Genomic DNA, 23,233 nt, shown 5'->3' on the forward strand with positions numbered 1-23,233 from the left:
ACATTTAAAGCAGAGATAATACCTATCCTTCTCAAGCTGTTCCAAAAAATAGAAAGGGAAGGAAAACTTCCAGACTCATTCTATGAAGCTAGCATTACTTTGATTCCCAAAGCAGACAGAGACCCAGCAAAAAAAAAAAAAAAAAAAAAAAGAGAGCTACAGGCCAATATCCCTGATGAATATGGATGCAAAAAATCTCAACAAGATACTAGCAAATCGAATTCAACAGCATATAAAAAGAATTATTCACCATGATCAAGTGGGATTCATTCCTGGGCTGCATGGCTGGTTCAGCATTCGCAAATCAATCATTGTGATACATCACATTAATAAAAGAAAAGATAAGAACCATATGATCCTGTCAATTGATGCAGAAAAAGCATTTGACAAAATTCAGCATCCTTTCTTAATAAAAACCCTCGAGAAAGTCAGGATAGAAGGAACATACTTAAACATCATAAAAGCCATTTACGAAAAGCCCACAGCTAATGTCATCCTCAATGGGGAAAAACTGAGAGCTTCCCCCTGAGATCAGGTACACGACAGGGATGTTGCTTAACATAGTGTTGGAAGTTCTAGCATCAGCAATCAGACAACAAAAGGAAATCAAAGGCAAAGGAAATCTTGGCAAAGATGAAGTCAATCTTTCACTTTTTGCAGATGACATGATATTATACGTGGAAGACCTGACAGACTCCACCAAAAGTCTGCTAGAACTGATACATGAATTCAGCAAAGTCACAGGAAACAAAATTAATGTACAGAAATCAGTTGCATTCTTCTACACTAATAATGAAGCAACACAAAGACAAAGAAAGTGATCCATTCACAATTGCACCAAGAACCATAAAATACCTAGGAATAAACCTAACCAAAGATGTAAAAGATCTGTATGCTGAAAACTATAGAAAGCTTATGAAGGAAGTTGAAGAATACAAAGAAATGGAAAAACATTCTGTGCTCATGGATTGGAATAATAAATATAGTTAAAATGTCGATACTACACAAAAGAATCTACACATTCAGTGCAATCCCAATCAAAATCGCACCAGCATTCTTCTCGAGGCTAGAACAAGCTATCCTAAAATTTGTATGGAACCACAAAAGACCCCGAATAGCCAAAGTAATTTTGAAGAAGACCAAAGCGGGAGGCATCACAATCCCAGACTTTAGCCTTTACTACAAAGCTGTAATCATCAAGACAGCATGGTATTGGCACAAAAACAGACACATAGACCAGTGGAATAGAATAGAGACTCCAGAAATGGACCCACAAAAGTATGGCCAACTCATCTTTGACAAAGCAGGAAAGAATATCCAATGGAAAAAAGACAGTCTCTTTAACAAATGGTGCTGGGAGAACTGGACAGCAACATGGAGAAGAATGAAACTAGACCACTTTCTTACACCATTCACAAAAATAAACTCAAAATGGTTAAAGGACCTGAATGTGAGACAGGAAACCATCAAAACCCTAGAGGAGAAAGCAGGAAAAAACCTCTCTGACCTCAGCCGCAGCAATTTATTACTCGACACATCTCCAAAGGCAAGGGAATTAAAAGCAAAAATGAACTATTGAGACCTCATGAAGATAAAAAGCTTCTGCACTGCAAAGGAAACAATCAACAAAACTAAAAGGCAACTAATGGAATAGGAAAAGATATTTGCAAATGACATGTCAGACAAAGGGCTAGTATCCAAAATCTACAAAGAATTCACCAAACTCCACACCCGAAAACAATCCAGTGAAGAAATGGGCAAAAGACATGAATAGACACTTCTCTAAAGAAGACATCCAGATGGCCAACAGGCACATGAAAAGATGCTCAATGTCACTCCTCATCAGGGAAATACAAATCAAAACCACACTCAGATATCACCTCACACCAGTCAGAGTGGCTCAAATGAACAAATCAGGAGACTATAGATGCTGGAGAGGATGTGGAGAAACAGGAACCCTCTTGCACTGTTGGTGGGAATGCAAATTGGTGCAGCCACTCTGGAAAACAGTGTGGAGGTTCCTCAGAAAATTAAAAATAGACCTACCCTATGACCCAGCAATAGCACTGCTAGGAATTTACCCAAGGGATACAGGACTGCTGATGCATAGCGGCACTTGAACCCCAATGTTTATAGCAGCACTTTCAACAATAGCCAAATTATGGCAAGAGCCTAAATGTCCATCAACTGATGAATGGATAAAGAAATTGCAGTTTATATATACAATGGAATACTACTTGGCAATGAGAAAGAATGAAATATGGCCTTTTGTAGCAATGTGGATGGAACAAGAGAGTGTTATTCTAAGTGAAATAAGTCATACAGAGAAAGACAGATACCATATGTTTTCACTCTTAGGTGGATCCTGAGAAACTTAAGAGATAGACATGGGGGAGGGGAAGAGGAAAAGAAAAGTTAGAGAGGGAGGGAGGCAAAGCATAAGAGACTCTTAAAAACTGAGAATAAACTGAGGGTTGCAGGGGGGTGAGAGGGAGGGGAAAGTGGGTGATGGGCATTGAGGAGGGCACCTGTTGGGATGAGCACTGGGTGTTGTATGGAAACCAATTTGACAATAAATTTCATATTTAAAAAAAAATTAAATAAGTAAATACCTGCCATCTCTTGAGTGTCCATTGGTGCTGGGGAATGTACTAGGCAGTTTTTACATATGATTTCTCCCCTAAATGCCTCTAAATGGAAATTAATACCTCTCTCCTATTCCCATAGCTACTCTCATGGTAGGTATTCAATAAATATTTGTTAATGTATCGGTCTCATGCCAGAAGAGCCAATATCCTGGGCATCATCTTGGCCGCCTCCTGTCTTTTCCTCCTTCGATCTCATGTTAGTCTCTGAATCCTGTTACTTTGCCTTGTATTAAACATTCTCTCTCTCCATTCCTTCTACCACTGCCTTAGTTCCAGCCTTCATGACTCCTTATCTAGGCTATTAACCATTTTCTAATTTGCCTGTCTTTATTCTCCACTCCCATCGATTCCATCCTCTGTTACTGCGGCCCCATAATCTTTCTCAAATATGAACTTAATTTTGTTCCATTGTTATCTAAATAAAGATCAGAATCCTTAACATGGCCCTCAAGAAATGTGGTCGGATGCTTGCTTATAGGATAAACACCTTGCACACAGCCTTCACTCCAGTCCTGTCAAATTATTTGTAATTACTGAAAATGCCACCCATTCTTAACCCCTCAGTGCTCTTTGATCTGTTGGAATGACCCCATTCTCTCCATTTCCAAATCATCCTTAAAGACTGCCCAAACATCACCCTCTTTTAGAAGACTTTCCTGGTAGCTACTCTTATGAGCCAATTGGGATCCTTCCACTGCACACCCCCAAAAAGCTAGTGTTTATCTTGATTATGTAATTTCTCTTCTCTGCTTCTCTGCTTAGACTGTGAACTTTTTGAGGTCAAGAACTGGGTTGTGTTTCTAATTATTTTTGCATAAGGAAGAAGGAAAGAGGAAGAGAGGGAAAAGGAAAAGAGGAAGTCAGTGAATTAATTGAGCCAGTGGATAGTGTATAAAATCGCTAAGTGTTTTAATTTTGCTTTTATTAACTTTATTTTAAATGGGCAAGCAATAACTGCTCCTTTATCTGCATTAAACTGCTCTGCAGAAAACTGGCTAAAGGTATCAGTAGTAAAGGTTTAAAACCATAACTAAAAGTAGCCCCAGAAGTGTGCCTGGGTAGCTCAGTCGGTTGAGCGTTCAACTCTTGATTTTGGCTCAGGTCATGATCCCAGGGTCGTGGGATTGAGTCCTGTGCTGGGCTTCATGCTGAGCACGGAGCCTACTTAAGATTCTCTCTCTCAGGGGATCTGGGTTGCTCAGTCAGTTAAGCATTTGACTTTGGCTCAGGTCACGATCTCGCAGTTTGTGAGTTCGAGCCCTGCGTCGGGCTCTGTGCTGACAGCTCGGAGCCTGGATCCTGCTTCAGATTCTGTGTCTCCCTCTCTGTCTGCCCCTCTCACACTTACGCTCCGTGTGTCTGTCTGTCTGTCTGTCTCTCTCTCAAAAATAAATAAACATCTGGGGCGCCTGGGTGGCGCAGTCGGTTAAGCGTCCGACTTCAGCCAGGTCACGATCTCACGGTCCGTGAGTTCGAGCCCCGCGTCAGGCTCTGGGCTGATGGCTCAGAGCCTGGAGCCTGTTTCCGATTCTGTGTCTCCCTCTCTCTCTGCCCCTCCCCCGTTCGTGCTCTGCCTCTCTCTGTCCCCCAAAAAATAAATAAACGTTGAAAAAAAATTAAAAAAAAAAAGACTTAAAAAAAAATAATAATAAACATCTAAAAAATTTTTCAAAAAAGATTCTGTCTCCCTCCGCCCCTCTCCCCTGCTCGCTCATGTTCTCTCTCTCTCTCTCTCTCTCTCTCTCTCTCTCTCTCAAAATAAAAACAAATAAATAATAAAAAAGTAAGTCGGGGCGCCTAGGTGGCTCAGTCAGTTAAACGTCCAACTCTTGGTCTTGGCTCAGGTCATGATCTCACAGTTCATGTGTTCAAGCCCTACATCGGGCTGTGAGCTGACAATGTGGAGCCTACTTGGGATTCTTTGTCTCCCTGTCACTCTTCCCCTCCCCTGCTGGCACCCTCACTCTCTCTCTGTCTCTGTCTCTCTCTCTCTCAAAAATAAACATAAAAAAAATTTTAAGTAAGTAACCCAGGAGATAAAGTACCAGTTTGTTTACTCTCCTAAAGAAAGGGCTGTGCTTTATCTGTTAGTTGCTAATTAAAATGCTGAATCAACTCCAGATTAACACTGAAATCTATTTATGTCGATCTTGTATCCTTATTAAGTATTAATACATTTTTTTGGCAAGTTGTTTAGATACCAAGTGGAATGTTTCAGCTCTGTCTACAGTTCTTGCAATTCTGCAAACTTTTCTAAAGACAAAGCATAAATCCAGCCATGGTGCAGTAATAGCATCCATCCTTACTCAGCACCATTCAGTTCCCGTGCTATTTCAAGAAACTTCCTATTAAAGAAAAAAAATCTCTTCCATGGAAGATCCTTAATGGTAATGCTTTGGTAATATTATGAAAGACCTTTTTTTTATTTTTTACAGAATAATCCAGCAAATACTCCTACCCATATAACAGTTGCCTGGTATAAACTATCATACCTACTTAATTGACAGTTATTTGCTGCATAGCTGTGGAAGATCAAAGCGAACTGAAGTGTGTCTAGTTCTTCTCAGCTGTTTTATTCTGTTTTCATACAGCCGTTTTCAACGATTCTCATCTTTTCCACTTCAGACATTTCAGCCAGGTCCTTCAAAGGAGAACCACAAAAACTCACCAAGCTTCAAAACCACCAATCAATATATATACACAGGCAGAAAAATAGGAGGGAGAAAGGGGATGAAGGTGATTCAGAGCTTTCATCCAGAGGCTAGTCATCTATTCTCTCCTTTTATTCTGAATGTGAAATAATTTTATTAGCATAATAGTCTGGATAGCTTGTCAGGTTCATTACAGTGAAATTTTTCCTTACAAAGTCCATGCATCAAAACTGCAGCTAAGTGATAAAGAATTAATAAATCTTTGGATATATTCTAAGCCTATTTGCTGTCTAGCATACGTCATGTGTGTGTGTGTGTGTGTGTGTGTGTGTGTGTGTGTGTGTGTGTGTGTGTGTACACGCACATGTGTGTGTTTTGGCCTGGCAGAAGAACATTCTCAAAGAAATTGACAATAAAAGTATGGATCATCATAGTGTATAACTGGGTTTTTAAAAAACTCCCCCTTGCTGGGCTCCTACGTGTAAACTGCTAGCATTAAAACCACCTGCTAGGAACATTCCTGCCAACTAAATCTGTGTCTCACTAATAAAATGATTCTTCAGAAGCTTTAACTAGGAAAACAGTGGAAAGGAAAAGAGGATTTTTTCTTGACAGTTTCGGTCTCTATTGGAAAGACTGGAATTTTTTATTTTTATTTTTTTAACTATGAGAAATTCAGCTACCTTTGGTTTTTCTGGTTATATTTTATTAGTTACCTGGGCTAAATAATATATAATAATCCTGCGTAAGATATTCCTTTGTTACCAGACACAAATACGGATCCTACACAAGGAGCTGTGGTAGTTATTTTACATTTTCATTCAGAAACTCAATGCAAGAGAAAGTAGGTATTTTTCTTAGATTTTAGGGAAATCTAGATTGCCCACCTGCAATGGCAAAAATCCAAGGCCGGACTTTTTTTAGGGGGAGAAGTGGGTCAGAATAGTAGAAATCATTGACAAGTCGTATGTATAATAGTGAAAAATTGAACACGTAGCTGCTGCTTGTATTGAACTATAGGGTGTGACTTGCATCAGCATTATAAGCTGTTTATTTTTTTTTTAAGTTTATTTATTCAATTTGGGGGGGGGTGGAGGGGGGAGAGAGAGAGAGAGAGAGAGAGAGAGAGAGAGAGTCTCCACACTGTCAGTCAAACCCAGGAGCCATGAGATCATGACCTGAGCCAGTTTAAGAGTTGAGCACTCACCCCACTGAGCCACCCAGGTGCCCCGTTATAAAGCTGTTTAAATGAAAGATCCATACCAGATGATTTTTTAAATAATTAACATTTTTATGGCTTAGGATTCCTGTCAACGCTTTTGAGTTGAATGTCATCTTTTGTTCTGGGCTTCTAATTACCTGCTGAGACACTCACTAGCTATTGAAGAAGCCACTCGGACTCAAACTGTGTTTGTTCTTTGAAAGTGAGTCCTCAGCTTTCTGTCGGTCTCCCAAATGTTAGCGTCATGAAATAAAAGACACTTCAATTCACTCGTGGTGAATTCTTTTCTGCTGGTTTGGAATCTGGCATTTTACTCCATTTCTCTTTTTAATTTACAGAACTTCCTTATGGCTGGGAGAAAATAGAGGACCCTCAGTATGGGACGTACTATGTCGAGTAAGTTTGTTACCGCAGTTACTATTCTCCCAAATGTTTTTCCCTCATTATACAGCTTTAGGGAATACAGAATACAACACTTCATGCGTCTGCAGTCCAGCTTTCAAGGCTTTCCACTAGGGGAATTAGAAGGAGGGGCAGCGAGCATTTATCTCCGTGGTTCTGGGCTCCCCAAAAGTTGGCTTTGAAGTAAATAGAGCAAGAGGGCAGCTGCCAGGCTGACGAATAGCTCCAAGTGTTACTGTTACCACTACAGCCTTTAAGGAGAAAAGTAGTAGATAGGAAACAGTGACATGAGGGCACGGACTAGATGAAACGTTAAGGTCACTTCCAACACTACAGCTATCTGGTCGCGAAGACTGGGAAAGGGCAGCGTGCCGTAACGATCCAAAGTTGGGGAGTACAGGATTAGGAGTGTACTGTCTCATAAGGAACTAATCCAGGAAAGCTTAGTATTCTTTTGAGGGGAAGAAAGTTGCCTCTTAACACAGCTGCTATGGTTAAATTTAAACATAACTCCATGTAGGAGCTGAGCACAAACACCTGCCTGTGTTAGTCACAGAAATCAGGATAACATCAACATGCAGTGTTTCTTTCCCTTTTCTTAATTTAGCCAATTGCTCCGCTGTTATGACCGTTGGGATGGCTTTCTTTCCAGATGCTATAGGTAGAATTTTGACCTCCAGCAAATAATCGCATCAGAAATGTTGCTATGTACCTCCCTATAGCCGTAGGCATATATACCTCCCAGTAGGTAGGAGTCTCAGTCTACTGCCGAGGTGGTGAAGGCAGAATATCATTACCTGAAAAAATAGCAAAGAGGAGAATCTTCTAGTTTTATAATTGCCGATTACTGTTTCATCACTTTGTGGCGTAAACAAACGCCTTTTCCTAGTATTTATCCCTAAAGTCAGTATCTCTGACTCCTGTTGTAATTTTCCTCTTTTTTTTTTTTAAATCAAATATAGTTGACACACAAGATTACAGTGGTTTCAAGTGTACGTCTAGTCTTTATTCTAATGTGTAGATTGTTATATGAGTCACTGTGATTAGATATTTGGAATGATTTCTTAAACTCTAACCTGTACCCTAAGAAAACGACTCACTTTGACCTGTAGGTAGAGAACTTCACAATGTCGATACTTCGGTTCCTTCGGATGGCGATGCTAATTTTATTTTTGTTGTGTTACTTAATATCTTGCTGATATTATGGTGTGAAAAGTACACAGCGGCTCTTTCGTTTGTTTGTTTTTTTTCCCTAAAGCATATTTAGTTAAAGAAACCACCGCTTCTCGAGTCAAAGGACTATTTGAAGGCCAACTGAAAGGTTTTGTGGGATGTTTCCCCCTAGCTGTTTGGTCTATTTACATTTGGCTTCCATAAACTATTAATTGCCATTGACACTGCTGAACAAATTTCTGCAATAACGATTCTCATTCTTTTATTGTCCATTCCAAGTAAATCTGAATACATGGTCAAGAGGTGAAAGTCATTTGCCTGTTATAAAATCTTGGGCTAAATGATCTGGTTCTCATTAAGCAAAGATACAACATCGAAGCAACCTCAGGGCGAATCCTGAAGTGACCTGTTCCTAGTTGTCACAGAGCATATGAAATAGCCTGAATTAGAAGCAAAAGCAGCAGCAACATGATTTTGTATGATTGGTCCCAGAACCAGCTCATTTTACAGGAGGGTAATTTATTAGATTAAGAAAGAGCAGGCTGTACTCAAGATGCACATTAGTATGGAGTCAGCTGAGCCATGGAGTGTGGCTTGATTCCCAGATTAGTTAGGTTTTGAATCCCGACCATAGTCATCTGCAGTGAGTTTACTGATGGAGATAAAAAGCTGTTACTTGAACGGCTACTCTTTGGCTCTCTCAGTTTGTCAAACCAGATGGCACAATGATTGCTCTTGGCAGGAGCCTTGTAGTAGTAACACCAACTGCAATGGCACTTTTTCTCTGCAAGTATTTATTTTCGGGGATGCGATTCTGAAATGGATTAATTTATTTTTGCAAATAAAATTGTTCCAGAAATCTAATGGCAGGCCTTCTATAAGAATGCTTATGTACTTAGAAACGTTGTTTCATAGTGTTGCGTTAAATTTCTTGATGCTCGTAGGTTTCCAAGTCAAAGTACTCATCTGTTTTAATATCTCAAATTCTTCATGAAAGAATACCGGTTTTGTTTGTTGAGATGAGTTTTTTAAATCTACCTATTATACACAAAGTTTTAATACGGATGAGATTCCAGGGTATCTATATAATCATGCTTCTTTGCTCCCCTTCTTTAATTTTTCTGGTAATCTGTGATATTCTTCTCTCTTATTCCCCATAGCTAGTTATATGGAAAACAAAATCTGTTATATCTTAACAATATTGTGGCTATAAGTAACCAAAAGAAAAGGAGGGCGTTTTTTTTTTTTTACTTTTTTGTTTTGTTTTGTTATTTGGGTAGCATTTTAATCTAAGTAGTTTAAGGTGACAGGTGCAATTACTCCCTTCGCTAGAATCTTACATCCTTTTGTCAAAGAATTTTCAGGAAAGGGATTATTCAGTTGAGTACTCCTCCCCTCCTTTCCCACACATTATGAAGAGTATAAATACAAATTGCTACTTCTTATGTTTGAATGCCTCGCTGGCAAAATGAGTCATTCCAGCTGATGATGTTAACGCAGGCCAGGGTTCATTCTAAACAGGTTCGTTCTTTTCTGAGTGTCACTTCTGGTGGTTTTATTTTTTCAAGAATCTGTGACATGTCAGTACCCAACAAATAATGTTGAAAACAGTACTTAAGTTAACACCAAAGATCTTCATGTTCCCAGAGGGTTTAACAGTTAACTCACTGACCAGGGGTCCCCCTCGATAGGAAACAGAACCCTACTTTTAGTGAAGTTTACTTTTAGTGAAACCACCACCCAAAGAATTTCAGGTAGAACTTGCCATATTTAGACCCTGAAATGAAGTAACTACATCTGTTGCAGAGTTAATAATGTCCTAGAAGCCTGAATGACATAAAGTCAGCATACCTGACGGGTCCCTGCTGTCCTCTTTCATCAGCACCATTGATGCTCACAGATGGCAAAGTAATTATCCAAGTTGTAGAACTGTTTCTGTGCAAATTTTGTAATATCCAGCCTATCGGAAAGCAGTCATAATCTGAGAGTCTCATGATTTGCTGTTTAATCGTTGGTAGTTGCTAATGCTACTTCTTGTTAAAATGGATTCTACTGGAAAATGTGTATCATTTGGCTGAAATATATTTGTACCGTGGAAGTGCTAGAATGTAAACCCCACCGCTTCTGTATGAAACCTGTTGAAACAACTTTTGTACAGTAGTTGTGTTCTCACCCAGCTTCCACTGGACTGACTTTGCCAGACAAAACGGTGCTCTGCTCCCCCCCCCATCCCCCCCATCCCCCCCCCCCCCCCCCACCCCAGGGAAATGTACTTTTGCCCGCCATGCATTGACTGCTGTTGGCTAGCCGCTCTCCCTTGGTCTCCCCGTGGCTGTGTGCTTTCCACAGCAGTCGTGAATGTTCCTAAATCAGAAATACCAGTCAAATTTATATGTAATTACCTAATTATATTAATTATTACATAATTATGACAAAATTTAAGTGTGGCAAAGTTCTGTGATACAAATTGATACAAGCAAATCTCTCTCTTAGTTGCTCTGCTAAATTGATGTGGGTGAGTCAGTTGGAAAAATAATAGTAAGATTCTAGAAAGCTGCTATACTCAGATTTTTCCAAAAGCAGCTTTATAGCTGCTTCATTTTAACAAAACTTGAATTAAAATCCTCCTACCATTAACTGCTTTTTAGAAAATGAACTGATCCATTGCCAACCATTCTGATTGCATTAAATGTGAGGGCTTCTCCTACGGTTTTGAAAACTGTCATTGGCTCTGTGGGGTTCCTTGATTCAGAAGCTGTAGTGAATCCTTCAGCAGCTTTCACCCTAGGTGTCTTCCATGGGCCCTTCTTTAGTTGCCAAAACCATCTACCATCTTTTAGCTTCTCTAAGTTCCGTAGTCTACAGATACGTGTTTGCCCCTTAACCATATGGGGATGGAATGGAATAAGAGTCTATTTAAAACTAACATAATTCTTTCTTCTTAAACTGAAATGCTTATTTTTCCACATTTTACAGTCACCTTAACCAGAAAACCCAGTTTGAAAATCCAGTGGAGGAAGCCAAACGGAAAAAGCAGTTAGGACAGGCTGATACCGGGCCTTCAAAACCAGGTAGAACTTTTTCCTCAATCCTTTCTCCCAAGAATACCTTGTGAAATTTATTTATTGACTTAATGAAAGCGAGCTTGGACTTTTTATTGTTGGGGCTTTGAAGTTCAACAGAGAATGTCTCATTGTTATCAGTGTAAACATGGGAATTATCTTAATAAAACATCTCAACATTTTGAGAGTCCTGCTACTTCTATGCTGCTTATATGGAAAGTGTGAGATTGTTGGTGGAAGATGTTGCATGGCTTTGTTATGGGTTTGAGGTTGCTGTGTGAAGATTGCATTGTTTCCCAGGGTTTCAGGCCGGGACAGTATGAGATCTCTAATTCATTGTGAGCTTCTCCCAAGTTAACGCTTAGGTCTGAGGTCTGTAACCATCCGGGATTCTTGATGAACTGATATGAATAAATCCACCATGTTATTTCCCTGTATCATTGATTTGCAGGTGGAATGGTAGGATATTAGTAATTCAAAATCATTTGGCGAACATTTAAAAAAAAATTTTTTTTTAACGTTCATTTTTGAAAGAGAAAGACAGAATGCAAGTGGGGGATGGGCAGAGGGAGAGAGAGACACAGAATCCGAAGCAGGCTCCAGGCTCTGAGCTGTCAGCACAGAGCGCAATGAGGGACTTGAACCCACGAACTGCGAGATCATGACCTGAGCCAAAGTCAGACGCTTAACTGTCTGCGCCCCTGAGGGACATTTTTAAAATGCATGGAACCTGATATTTTGATGAGCCCAGCCATGTGTATTTTGAAAAAGCTGCCCAGGAATTTCTTACATTCTACTCATCCCTCCCCATCCCTTCCCCCTGCTCCATCTGTAGTTAATAACCAGGGTTCTGTCTACACAGTCATATTATAATAATCAAGCAGACTCCCCACTTCTGTTGCCAATGAGAGAAGCACTTTCTTTTTTGTTTTTTAAGTTTATTCATTTATTTTCAGAAAGAGAGAGAGTGTGTGCACAAACAGTGGAGGGCAGAGAGAAAGGGAGAGAGAGAATCCCAAGCCGACTCCCTGCTGTCAGTGCAGAGCCTGATGCAGGGCTGGAACTCAAGAACAGAGAGATCATGACCCGAGCCAAAACCGAGAGCTGGCTGTTTAACTGACAGAGCCACCCAGGCGCCCCAAGAAGCACTTGTTTCTTACAGCTACTCTTCAAAAACCATAGTCTCGTCCCTTAAGTTTTCCATTTGCTTTAGTAAGCATTTTTAGTTTAACAAATATTTTTGAGCACCTACTGTATGCCCAGTGCTTTGCCAGTCACATGTTACTCAAAAATGATTAGGTCTTGCCCTCAAGAATTCACATTCTGGGGACACCTGGGTGGCTCAGTCAGTTGAGCGAGCATCAGATTTCGGCTCAGGTTATGATCTCACAGTTGGTGAGTTCAAGCCCTGCATCGGGCTCGCTGTCAGCACAGAGCCTGCTTCAGATCCTCTGTCCCCCTTTCTCTCTGTCCCTTCAGCGCTCATGCTCTCTCTCTCTCCCTCAAAAATGAATAAACATTACAAAAAAAAAAAGTTCACATTCTAATATAGGAAATTAATGGTTGCCACATATGGTGTTAGGTGCCATCCTGAGATAGCAGCTAAATGTGCAGACGACGGATCAGGTATGAATCCCAGCTGTGTAACCTTGGATAAGTTCCCTAAACTCTTTGTGCCCCTGTGTCTTTATCCATAAAATAGAAATAAGAATAACACTTACCTCTGAAGGTGTTTCTAAGCATGCAAATTAGTATGTATAAAGTGCTTACAATGGTATCCGGCAAATGGTGGCCAATACTTTCCTTGTTATTAATAGAGATATACATGTTGTATTAATAGAGATGTATTAATAGGCATAAAGGAGGGAGTGCTCACCTCTCCTTTGGTGGAGCAGGTCAAGGACACAGAGGAGCTTTCAAAACAGAGGACACTTTAGAAGTGGATCTTTAAGTGTCAGGAAGAGTTAAAAGGAACAGAATGTATAAAACCATAGGTGCATGAAATGGTGGTCTAGGGGCCAAAGAACAGATAGGAATAGCTAGCACATGAGAGATTTGTGGGGTAGTAACAAGAGATGCGGCCATAGGTGGAGGCAGCCAGGAGAAGAAATGAGTTTCCAAAAGAAGTTGAGTGTGTCCCATGTTGGTGAAAAGTCAAGAAAGGTGGAAATTGAAAAGTGTACGCTGAGGTTGACAATATGGAGGTCATCTGTCACTCTAGCAAGAGCAAGTGGAAAAGAAGTAAAAATGCAGCAGAAGGAAGAGGGAATGGTGGGTGATGAAGCAGAGACGATGGGTATAGTCAACTGTTTTTATAGCTTTGACTGAAAGAGGGTAAACAGAGGATACTAACTGGAGGGAAACATGAATCCCCATTGCACAGGAGAGACATTAGTAGAGATAAGCCTTTTGCTTAGAAGCACAGTGAGTGTCAAGCCAGAATTTGCACCTAGTTTTACGGAGTTTAAATTCAGAGTTCTTTGTATTATAATATACAGTTTGTGAGTGCCCATGTGTTCATAGCACATGTCAAGGGAGATTTTTTTCTCCCTCATTAAACTCTAAGCTCCTTGAGGGTAGGGACCATGCGCGTGCTATTAATTTAGATAACCAGGCTCTCTCCTATGAGCTGGGCATTAAAAGAAGAAGAATGACTCAGCCTTTGTCTTTCAGGAGTTCACAGTTTAGGCAGGGAACTAGACACCTAATTTTAGTACAGTATGATAACAGACATAAACAAAGGAGAGAGTTGGAACAAAGGAGAGAAAAATTAAATCTGACTATGAGAAGGGCAAGAAAAGCTTCCTAGAAGCGATAGAAGTTCTGGAAGAATGATGGCTACCGTTCATTGGAGATACTGGGTCAGGTACTCGATTGGATGCTTTGTGTACATCTTCTCATCTAAGACTCAATATCTCTGCAAGGTTATTAATATTACAGTCCCTCTTCAGATGCCTTGATAGCATCTTGCAGTTGTTTGATGCATCCATTCCAACGACATGCTTGCCACATGGAGAAGTATTCACGTTTGTAAGCCAGGAACCTCCTTCTTTAGACAGCATGTATGTGTTTGTGGTCATCTGCATTTATTGAGCGCTTACTGTTTGTCAGGCCTTGTTGCCCGTGCTTTTGATGCTTTACCTAGTTCAATCCCTGTAACAATCCCATGAATTAGGTACCTCCCCTCCCCTCCCCCCTCCCCTCCCCTCCCCCTCCCCTCCCCCCTCCCCTCCCCTCCCCTCCCCCTCCCCTCCCCCTCCCCTCCCCCCTCCCCTCCCCCTCCCCTCCCCCTCCCCTCCCCCCTCCCCTCTCCCTCCCCCTCCCCTCCCCTCTCCCTCCCCCTCCCCTTCGTCTTCCCCTCCCCTTCCCCTTCGTCTTCCCCTCCCCTTTCCCTTTTCTTTCTTTCTTTCTTTCTTTCTTTCTTTCTTTCTTTCTTTCTTTCTCCTTCCCTTTTCCTTTTCCCTTTCCTTTCCTTCTTTCATGTCAAGTGCTTTCACTTGTAAGAGATCAGCAACCCTAGGAAGAACATGTCAAATAAAGTAGACCTACTCCCACCCCAAGCCTGCCTTTGTCAGTATTTTCAGGGCAGCCCTGTCTCTTGAGGGAGCTGGTTGCACACTGCACAATCTGTGCTACCCTATGGGGCAGCCACAAAGATTACTCTTTTCTAACTGACAACGAGCTTTAACGCATGTCTCTTCGAAGCCTTTTTAAGAGGGGCCGCAGCAGCCACATACAAATGGGTCTGGGCTGGACGCTAGTGCTGAGGGCGAGCCGTGCATGAAGCTAGTCACCTTTGTTGATTTAAGTCACTAAGGAAATGAGCATCTACACCATGGTGAGATCCCACTCATGCCCACTGGAGTGGCTAGAATCAAAAAGCCCACAGTAACGAGTGTTAGCAACACAGCAGGGAAATCGGAGCCCTCCTGGGTGATGGTAGAAGTATAAAATGGGGCAGGATCTTTGGACAAGTTTGGCAGTTTTTCAAAATGTTAAACAAAGTTACTCTATGTTTATGGCAATGGCTATACTTCAGTCCTCGTATATACATGAGAGGACTGAAAATATGTACCCACACAAAACCTGGTACACGAGCGGTCATAACAACATTGTTCATAATGGCCAAAATGTGGAAACAACCCAGATGTCCATCAACTGAAAAATGGGGAAGTAAAATATAATATATCCCTGCAATGGACCGTTATTTGGCAATAAAAAGGGAATAAAGTACCAGCACATGCTAAAACTTACCAATGAACCTCAAAAACATTATGCCCAGTGAAAGAAATCATTCAAAAGACCACATATCATATGAGTCCATTTATATGAAACATCCAGTTTGGGTAAAGCTGTAGACAGAAAGTAGATTAGTGATTGCCAAACACTAGGGTGTGAACACAGGTTAGGGAGAAATGGGGAGTGGCCGCAACAGGCGTGGGGTTTTCTTTGGGTGGGGGGGATTTCCTAAAATCAGGTGGTGGTGACGGGGGGTACAACATTGACTTGTACACTTTAAATGGCCGAGTTCTACCATATGTGATTTTATCTCAATAAACTATTAAATATTTGACAGAAAATGTTAGACTATCATTTCAAAAGTTCATTTAAACAACACTTCGTAAGCTCTTACTCTGCACAATTTGACCCTTTCACGGTTCTCAAAGTGCCCTAATGACAGCCGTGGTCAAGGAGAGGAGGGGAGAGAGAAGGGTGGTGCTATTTGCAAATATGGATCACTTTTAGTTTTAGGATCATCTGAGGAAACCTCTAAAAATAGGCTTTTTAATGGAGCTATGTTTGTTTTCTTCCTAAAGTATTTACTAAACATGAATAAAAGGGAAAGAAATGTGAAGCTACTTACTGCTAGGTCAGGGATTCATGCCTTCACATCAGATACAAATTGAAGGCTACAGAAAGCCTGAGTTGTGAATTATAAAAAGTTCCCAGTATATTCTTTTTCATAAGTTTGTGACAGTTGCCTTCATCTTCCTAGAACAGTGTTTTCTCAGTAGAGCTAGTAGATGCTTTTTTAAATGAAATGTATGGCTGAATGATGTCCAAGACTTTAAGGAATTTAATAATAAAGGTGGTCCCTCAGGCGTGTCATTTGGACTTCATATGAAGGACTCTTTGGGATGAGAAAAAGGACAAACAAATTGGGCAATGAGGGGGTGATAAAGTAGGTGTTTTTACCTTTCATATAACGTAGAAGAGTCCTATAAAAGAGAAATGAACCATTGGCTAAGTTTTTTTTTTTTTCAAGTGATTTATAGTTTATTAATTTAACTTCTGCTTCATAGTATTAGATTCTCTCTAATGTGCTTTCTTTTATGATTTCTTCTACTTATATAGACTGTCTTGAAAGTTTGACTTTGATGGCCATCTTCATTGTAAGTATTTTCACTCTCAAACCCATTTCTCATTTTGGTACAGATATGGAAAAATCCCACTTTACTCGAGATCCATCACAGCTGAAAGGCATCCTTATTCGAGCATCATTGAAGAAAAGCACAATGGGATTTGGTTTTACCATTATTGGTGGAGATAGGCCTGATGAGTTCCTACAAGTGAAAAATGTGCTGAAAGATGGTCCTGCAGCTCAGGATGGGAAAATTGCACCAGGTAGCAAATTTTTCAGAATTATTTGAAGAGTAATGATACTGTCAACAAAAACTATAGTGAAAAGGTTTTGTTTATACATACATTTATAAAACTTACATATAATATATTTTGCATATGTTCTAACTACATGTGTATACTACATATATATAGTTGAGAGAGAGAGAACTAAATTATACAACAGGGTAGGAAATTCCTGTATTAAAATAGTTTATCCTTTAAGTGCGTAGTAATTTTGAGAGAGGGCCATTTTTTACAAGTAAGTGCAAAACTTGGAAAAAACATATGAAATGTATTAATTTTTGGAGTAATTTGTATCACCTTGAGACAGCTCTTTGTGCTAAGATAAAGATTTGTTAATCATCTCAGAAAACTGGTTGTTTTTCTTTGATGATGTGGGGTACTTTTGGAACTATTTAATATTTACCTGTAATCTTTGGGGAAAATGATCCATTGTGATGTTTATAGTGATTATCAAACAAATGATGTCCCACAAATTTTCCCAAGTTTTATTTTGTTTTGTTTGGTTTGGTTTTTGCTTCCTCAGTCTTATTGGTTGTTAGTAAAATTAAACTCCCATGTTAAGAATTACAGACATGAAATTACCATTTTTACAAGGCTGTGTAAATTTGTCTTTTGTATAGTTTTCCCAAAGTCTTTACTGGGTAATTGTTAGATATTTTTATATGGCTGGCAGTTTTTATGGCTGAGGGGGTTAGAGGAAGTTCAAGACCAGTTACAATTGTGGGGGAGGTGTAAGCACCTTTTTCCAGAAAGATTTTACTGTGTCACTGAGGTTGCTTCTTGTGCCGTTTTGCTGGACTTTTCTGATATTTCATATACCATGCAAGTGAGTCCCCCGTTTGGACAGTTCACTTGTCATAGTACTTTTGATGGCATATATCTACTTATTTTCAATTAGGATATGACATCTCTCATATTATGCTTTCCCATTTAAGTGACAGAGACTTAAAACAAGAAAACTTAAAATAATCAAAAGTTACGTTTATAAGGAAAATTATTTTCACTCTTTATTTATGAGAGTAACAAACTCTAGAGATTAAAATTAATAGTAAAAATTTTTAAGCTTTCAGTCTTGACTTCTGTAATATTTTGCCCACAAAACATTTTGTAGCTCTTGTATATGCTGTTTCTTAATATAGATGCAGATATGTCTAAAACTGATGTCTAATTTGCATAGCAATACAATACTTCTGTGCACATTCTGGAAACTTTTACCAGGGGAGGAAAAGTCAGAACTTTGTTTTTTATTAGTCTAATTATTTCTGTGTCTTCATAGATTATGAAACAAATTTCTGCACACTCACATTTGTTTTTAAATACCATTCGTGTTGATGTTTCAAAGCCTACGTGCAATCAGAACAAATTAAAGCATCTTTACTTGGCAATAACCTTTTAAATAATCACATTCAAATAAAAACAGCAACTGGATGAGACATTAGAGGACAGATTTTAAAAGTTAAGGCTACATTAAAAAAACCTCCCTGCTGATGAATGTCAAGTAGCAATGATTCTGGAACAAAGTGGTCGGAGTAATGTATATCAGGAAAGCAAAACCGAATTTTACAAGAATTAGTTTAGCTGACTTTTCGGTGTCTTAAATAATACGTTCTTCACTTGGGTTGAGTTTTCTTGTCGCGTGTTTCTCCTTTTGAAGTGTGAGTACAATAAATTGAAAATCTCTATGAAAAGAAGGGATGCTAAAGGCAAAGTGATTCATAACTTTACATTATTCTCCTCTTCAGGCCTACATTATTCAAACTAGGAAGAATTTGTAAGCACTTTGTAATTAATGGCCTCTTAAGATGAAGAAATAAGGTGGTATTTAAAGATCGCCTGTTTGTACGAGTAGCTGATGGAATTATTTCCTCCTCTTCCACGTGCTGAGTACTCCATGCCTAGCTTTGTGTGACTGCTTAGGTATGACTCAGAGGATATACTAACAGTGACAGTGTGAATCTACAGTTATTTTCCAAATGATTCCCTTGAGCTTGAGGTCATAACTCTGCTGCAGAGATAATTAAGGTTTTATACATTTGTATTCTTTTTAGAGAAGAACCACAGAAGGGAGAATGACGTACGTGTCTGTGTTCAAAATCTGTCTTTTCAGCAGTTAATGAATAGCAAGAGGGTTCCAGAATTCAGATTTAGATGATAAATTGATTTTTGTTCCTCCTCCAACAGAAAATTAACTTACTTTGGTGGCTTTAATGTTTTGAACGCGATTGTGTCTTCGCAGGTGATGTTATTGTAGACATCAATGGCAACTGTGTCCTTGGTCACACCCATGCAGATGTTGTCCAGATGTTTCAATTGGTACCTGTCAATCAGTATGTAAACCTCACTTTATGTCGCGGGTATCCACTCCCTGACGACAATGAAGATCCTGTTGTGGACATTGTTGCTGCTACGCCTGTCATCAACGGACAGTCATTAACCAAGGGAGAGACTTGTGTGAATACTCAGGATTTTAAGTCAGGAGCAGTGGTTCTGGACCAGAATGGAAAACCGGGACACGCCTTGATCAGTGACCGTCTCAATGGACCATCAGACCCGAGCGAGCAGAGAGCATCGATGGCATCATCAGGCAGCTCCCAGCCTGAACTAGTGACTATCCCTCTGATTAAGGGCCCTAAAGGCTTTGGGTTTGCAATTGCTGACAGCCCAACAGGACAGAAGGTCAAAATGATATTGGATAGTCAGTGGTGTCAAGGCCTACAGAAGGGGGATATAATTAAGGAAATTTACCATCAAAATGTGCAGAATTTAACACATCTCCAAGTGGTAGAGGTGCTAAAGCAGTTTCCAGTAGGTGCAGATGTACCATTGCTTATCTTGAGAGGAGGTGAGTAAAAGCACAAGGAAAACGCTTCATTGTTCGTGCATTTATATCTGTTAATCGTCCTTCCTTCCAGGGCAGAATCCCTCTTTTCCCAGCCGATTTAACTGGTAATTAGTGTGCATTTTCCTTAAGGTTCCGTCTGCCTGCTTCCGTAAGCAGTATCTTCAGCAGTTTTTCCAGTTATTGGTGGTTTCATTCGTGTCCGTGATGGATTTTCTTCCCTCCGTATTCTCTTTAAAATCTGATTTACGGCTCTCGTGATGAGAGAGAGTCGCAGCATTATGCTGCTTCAAATGAAACGTGTCCTCTTCATTGCATCTTCTCTGTTGATGACACTAATAGAAATAGACGCTTTCAACCAGTGGTACTTCATCTGGACCTCTGTAATGTACCGAAGATGTTTTCAAAGAGCTAGCGTCTCTGTGAATACGCAAAATGTTGGATGGTGTATTAATCTGTTCTGTAAAAGCAATCATGATAGCTGGTGCTCATAAGGCTTTTATCTTAAGCTTTAGTATCTGTCCGTAAATGTTAATTAAATCCCACAGTACTCATGTGAGAGAAATATAATTTTTATTTTCCAAGGTCATCAGCTGACTCGAACTGCTCGCAGACATAAATCCAGTTCCGAGGACTAATCATAAAGTTGGATTTTGATGGGCTTTCGTAAATCCATACCTATGAACGACTAGTATTTGAAAGAATAAAATTTAGCCCTTCGCACTTCTCTCTCTGGCTTTTAGTTTTCATTTTTGAGGCAAATGAGCAGTTGAACTTCATTGGGATGTTTTTCACTATTCTCATTTCTTTGAACTATTTTTGTTTCTTCTCTGGGTGATACTGTAGAATGTGCTCAGAGCTGGGGGAAGATCCCCCTGTGAGTGCTGGAGAGTTATCCAGGGTTCCGACAAATACAACAAAGAGACCAGGGTTTGGTGTCAGATAGGACTGATGTCAGTTTCCTCCCTTGCTACGTGTTGGTTCTGTGCTATAAGGAAGTAATGTAATTTATTTGAGTCTTTGTTTACCTGATCTATAGTAACATTTATGCCTAGGATTGTCAGAAAAATGAAATGAGATAATATATGTACAATGCCTGGCACATAGAGGGTGTTGGCCATAGAATTTACTAGCCCACTAAAAGTTGAAGCTAGTTTTATCATAGACATGAGCAGTACTTGTGATCTGGGAATGCTTCTTCTGTTTTTAAAATTTGGCTCATTTTTTTTAAGGTCCTCCTTCACCAACTAAAACTGCCAAGATGGTGAGTATACAGTGGTCCTCAAATCCTTCTTCCCAACACAGCAAAGGAGATGGCACGTTCCCCTCCGTTAAGAGCAGCCCTCTGTGGTGGTGATTATCGACTGGGAGAAGTGAGGAGGCATTCTGCCCTGGGCTTGTATCAGAAGCTCTGGGGAAGCGTGTGAGTTAGAGAGGAGGTGTGCTTTCCCGGTGAAGTATTTCTGTTGAAGGAAAACTCGAGGCCCATACTCCCAACAGCCCTGTCCTCTAAATGGTGAAACGTGAACACACTGAAGTGCCTACTTAGGGGTCCTTCTGTTCTCTTTGCGTCTCAGAGGAGCAAGGGTAAGGAGGGGCCGAATGTTAGGGCAGAGAATAAAAACTGTTGCTTCTTCCCTGATGCCCAAAGAGAAGTGGGAGGTTCATGTCATTTCACGGGGACCATAAATACCCACGTTGAGAGAACCTTCTTACAATGGACTAAACAAGACTTTCTAGAGTAATTGGGGCCTCGGTGCCCAATCTGCCTGTTATCAAAGTGAAAGGCTGTCAGACTTGAAACAGCATTTTCTTTGGCGTTCTTCTGAATAACTGAGTAGCCTATTTAAGGACCTGTATCGCAAATAAGACCTAAAAAAGGGCACAGCAAACAGTGCCAGGAAAGAAAATGTGCTAGGTGCAGACATGTAGCTGCCAGAATACGCACAATTATATGGGTGTGGATATAAAGACAATTACGTATTAAAACCTAATTTACTTCTAGTTTGCTCGATTGGGAGCCTGTCATCTCCCAATGAAAGATGGGTCTTCCATAACCAGAAAGCACAGGCTTAAAGGAAGGACCATCAGAGAGAAAATGCATTAATTCTAGTCCACCGAATAGGACCCTCTACAAATTTGCTGTTTCATGGATCAAAAGGACAGAAACATTCTGCATTTTTATAGACTGTACCACTTAACAGCCAGTGTGAACAGAAATGCTTTCTGCCTATTTAGTTAAAATTGCACTGTGTTCTCCTAGGTTTCTCTGGTTCCCCTAGTCATTGTTTTTTAACTTCTGTGCTGCCAGTCTGTTTCATAATAGACGCCAAGAGCAGCCAGGGTGACCCCATTGCTTTCTAACTGATGACCTTGTGCCTGCTCTGACAGAATCCTGGGACGTGTCGGGGAGGGGGGAGGAGGCCGCCCTCCTCTTCTTGCTGTCCGACCAGGTCTGGGTCAGTGAAGGGTGCCCCCGGGAACAACACTCGTAGTGACTGTCCTCATACCACTCCCTCATAAGCTGCCCCCGGTGCTCCATCCTCCTCAGCATTATTTTTTCGCAAACATCTATAATCTCCCCCCTGCCCCTCTCCTCCCCTCCCCCCGCCCCCCGCAAGTGATAATTCAGAATAACCAGCTGTTCTCAAAACCATATTTATTTTCTTCGGCTGTGTTTTGGATCTCATCTTTAAAATTTTATTGAATCATTTTGCCTGGCTGTTATTCTGCGAAAGTTTTGTCAGATTGGAAAAAAACAGGAAAACATGCTCCCGTTTTCCCTTGCTGGATTGCCCGGCGTGGTGCGTTTCTCCTTCACGTATTTGAATCGGCCACGCAGGGGATTCGTAGTGTCCTCTTTGTAACCCGAGTTAGAGTTAACACTTCCTATTCCATTTTCTCAGAAAGCATGGTATCTCAGACATCTTCACGGGGAATTAAATGGAGGGAGTGGGGCGGTGGGGCCGATCCAGACCTTCACGAAGGTCCTCCCTCCCGCCCAGCAGTGCTGCGTTGCGTCCCTGTGTTCATCTTCTCAAAGTCAGCTTGTGTTTTGGTGGTGGAGAAAAGGTCATGTAAACGTAGGACTAATGCAGGCCCTTCCGTTGACATCATTATAAACTTTTTCTAATTTAAGTAAAATATGTTTTCACCAAGCACACACGGCTATGCAGGTGAATTCTGACAAGACTGCAAATATGCTGTGGCTTTGACCCTGCCACCTGCTCACCCATAATCAGTTGACATACCCGGGTCACACAATAGTTTGATGAACTAATCAACCATCTGGTTTTAAACACATACTAAGTAAGGCCCTTTTCCATTTCAGAAAACAGATAAAAAGGAAAATTCAGGAAGTTTGGAGGCCATAAATGAGCCCATTCCCCAGCCTATGCCTTTTCCACCCAGCATTATCAGGTCAGGCTCCCCGAAATTGGATCCTTCTGAGGTCTACCTGAAATCTAAGACTTTATATGAAGATAAACGTAAGTAGTTGTGGAATATTTCAGGAGAGCATGCGACAAAATAAATTTGAATTTTCTAAAAAAACTGGGACCTTCCCAAACCATGTTGAAAAGTTATTCCTT

The 23,233-nt window shown here is 40.5% G+C and overlaps 1 protein-coding gene across 3 annotated transcripts in view; it reads left to right on the top strand.

Annotated features, from left to right (window-relative positions):
* MAGI3 (membrane associated guanylate kinase, WW and PDZ domain containing 3) overlaps positions 1 to 23,233 on the top strand; it is a 248,229-nt gene that overhangs the window by 192,003 nt on the left and 32,993 nt on the right. For all 3 annotated transcript variants that reach the window (XM_045478688.1, XM_045478689.1, XM_045478690.1), the window contains exons 7-12: positions 6,860 to 6,917; positions 11,073 to 11,167; positions 16,595 to 16,783; positions 19,041 to 19,646; positions 20,876 to 20,907; positions 22,975 to 23,131. In XM_045478688.1, the coding sequence (XP_045334644.1) occupies positions 6,860 to 6,917; positions 11,073 to 11,167; positions 16,595 to 16,783; positions 19,041 to 19,646; positions 20,876 to 20,907; positions 22,975 to 23,131 (1,137 nt within the window). The remainder of the gene's footprint in view (positions 1 to 6,859; positions 6,918 to 11,072; positions 11,168 to 16,594; positions 16,784 to 19,040; positions 19,647 to 20,875; positions 20,908 to 22,974; positions 23,132 to 23,233) is intronic.

The sequence above is a fragment of the Leopardus geoffroyi genome, chromosome C1 (genome assembly GCF_018350155.1).
Source record: "Leopardus geoffroyi isolate Oge1 chromosome C1, O.geoffroyi_Oge1_pat1.0, whole genome shotgun sequence".
Classification (NCBI taxonomy): domain Eukaryota; kingdom Metazoa; phylum Chordata; class Mammalia; order Carnivora; family Felidae; genus Leopardus; species Leopardus geoffroyi.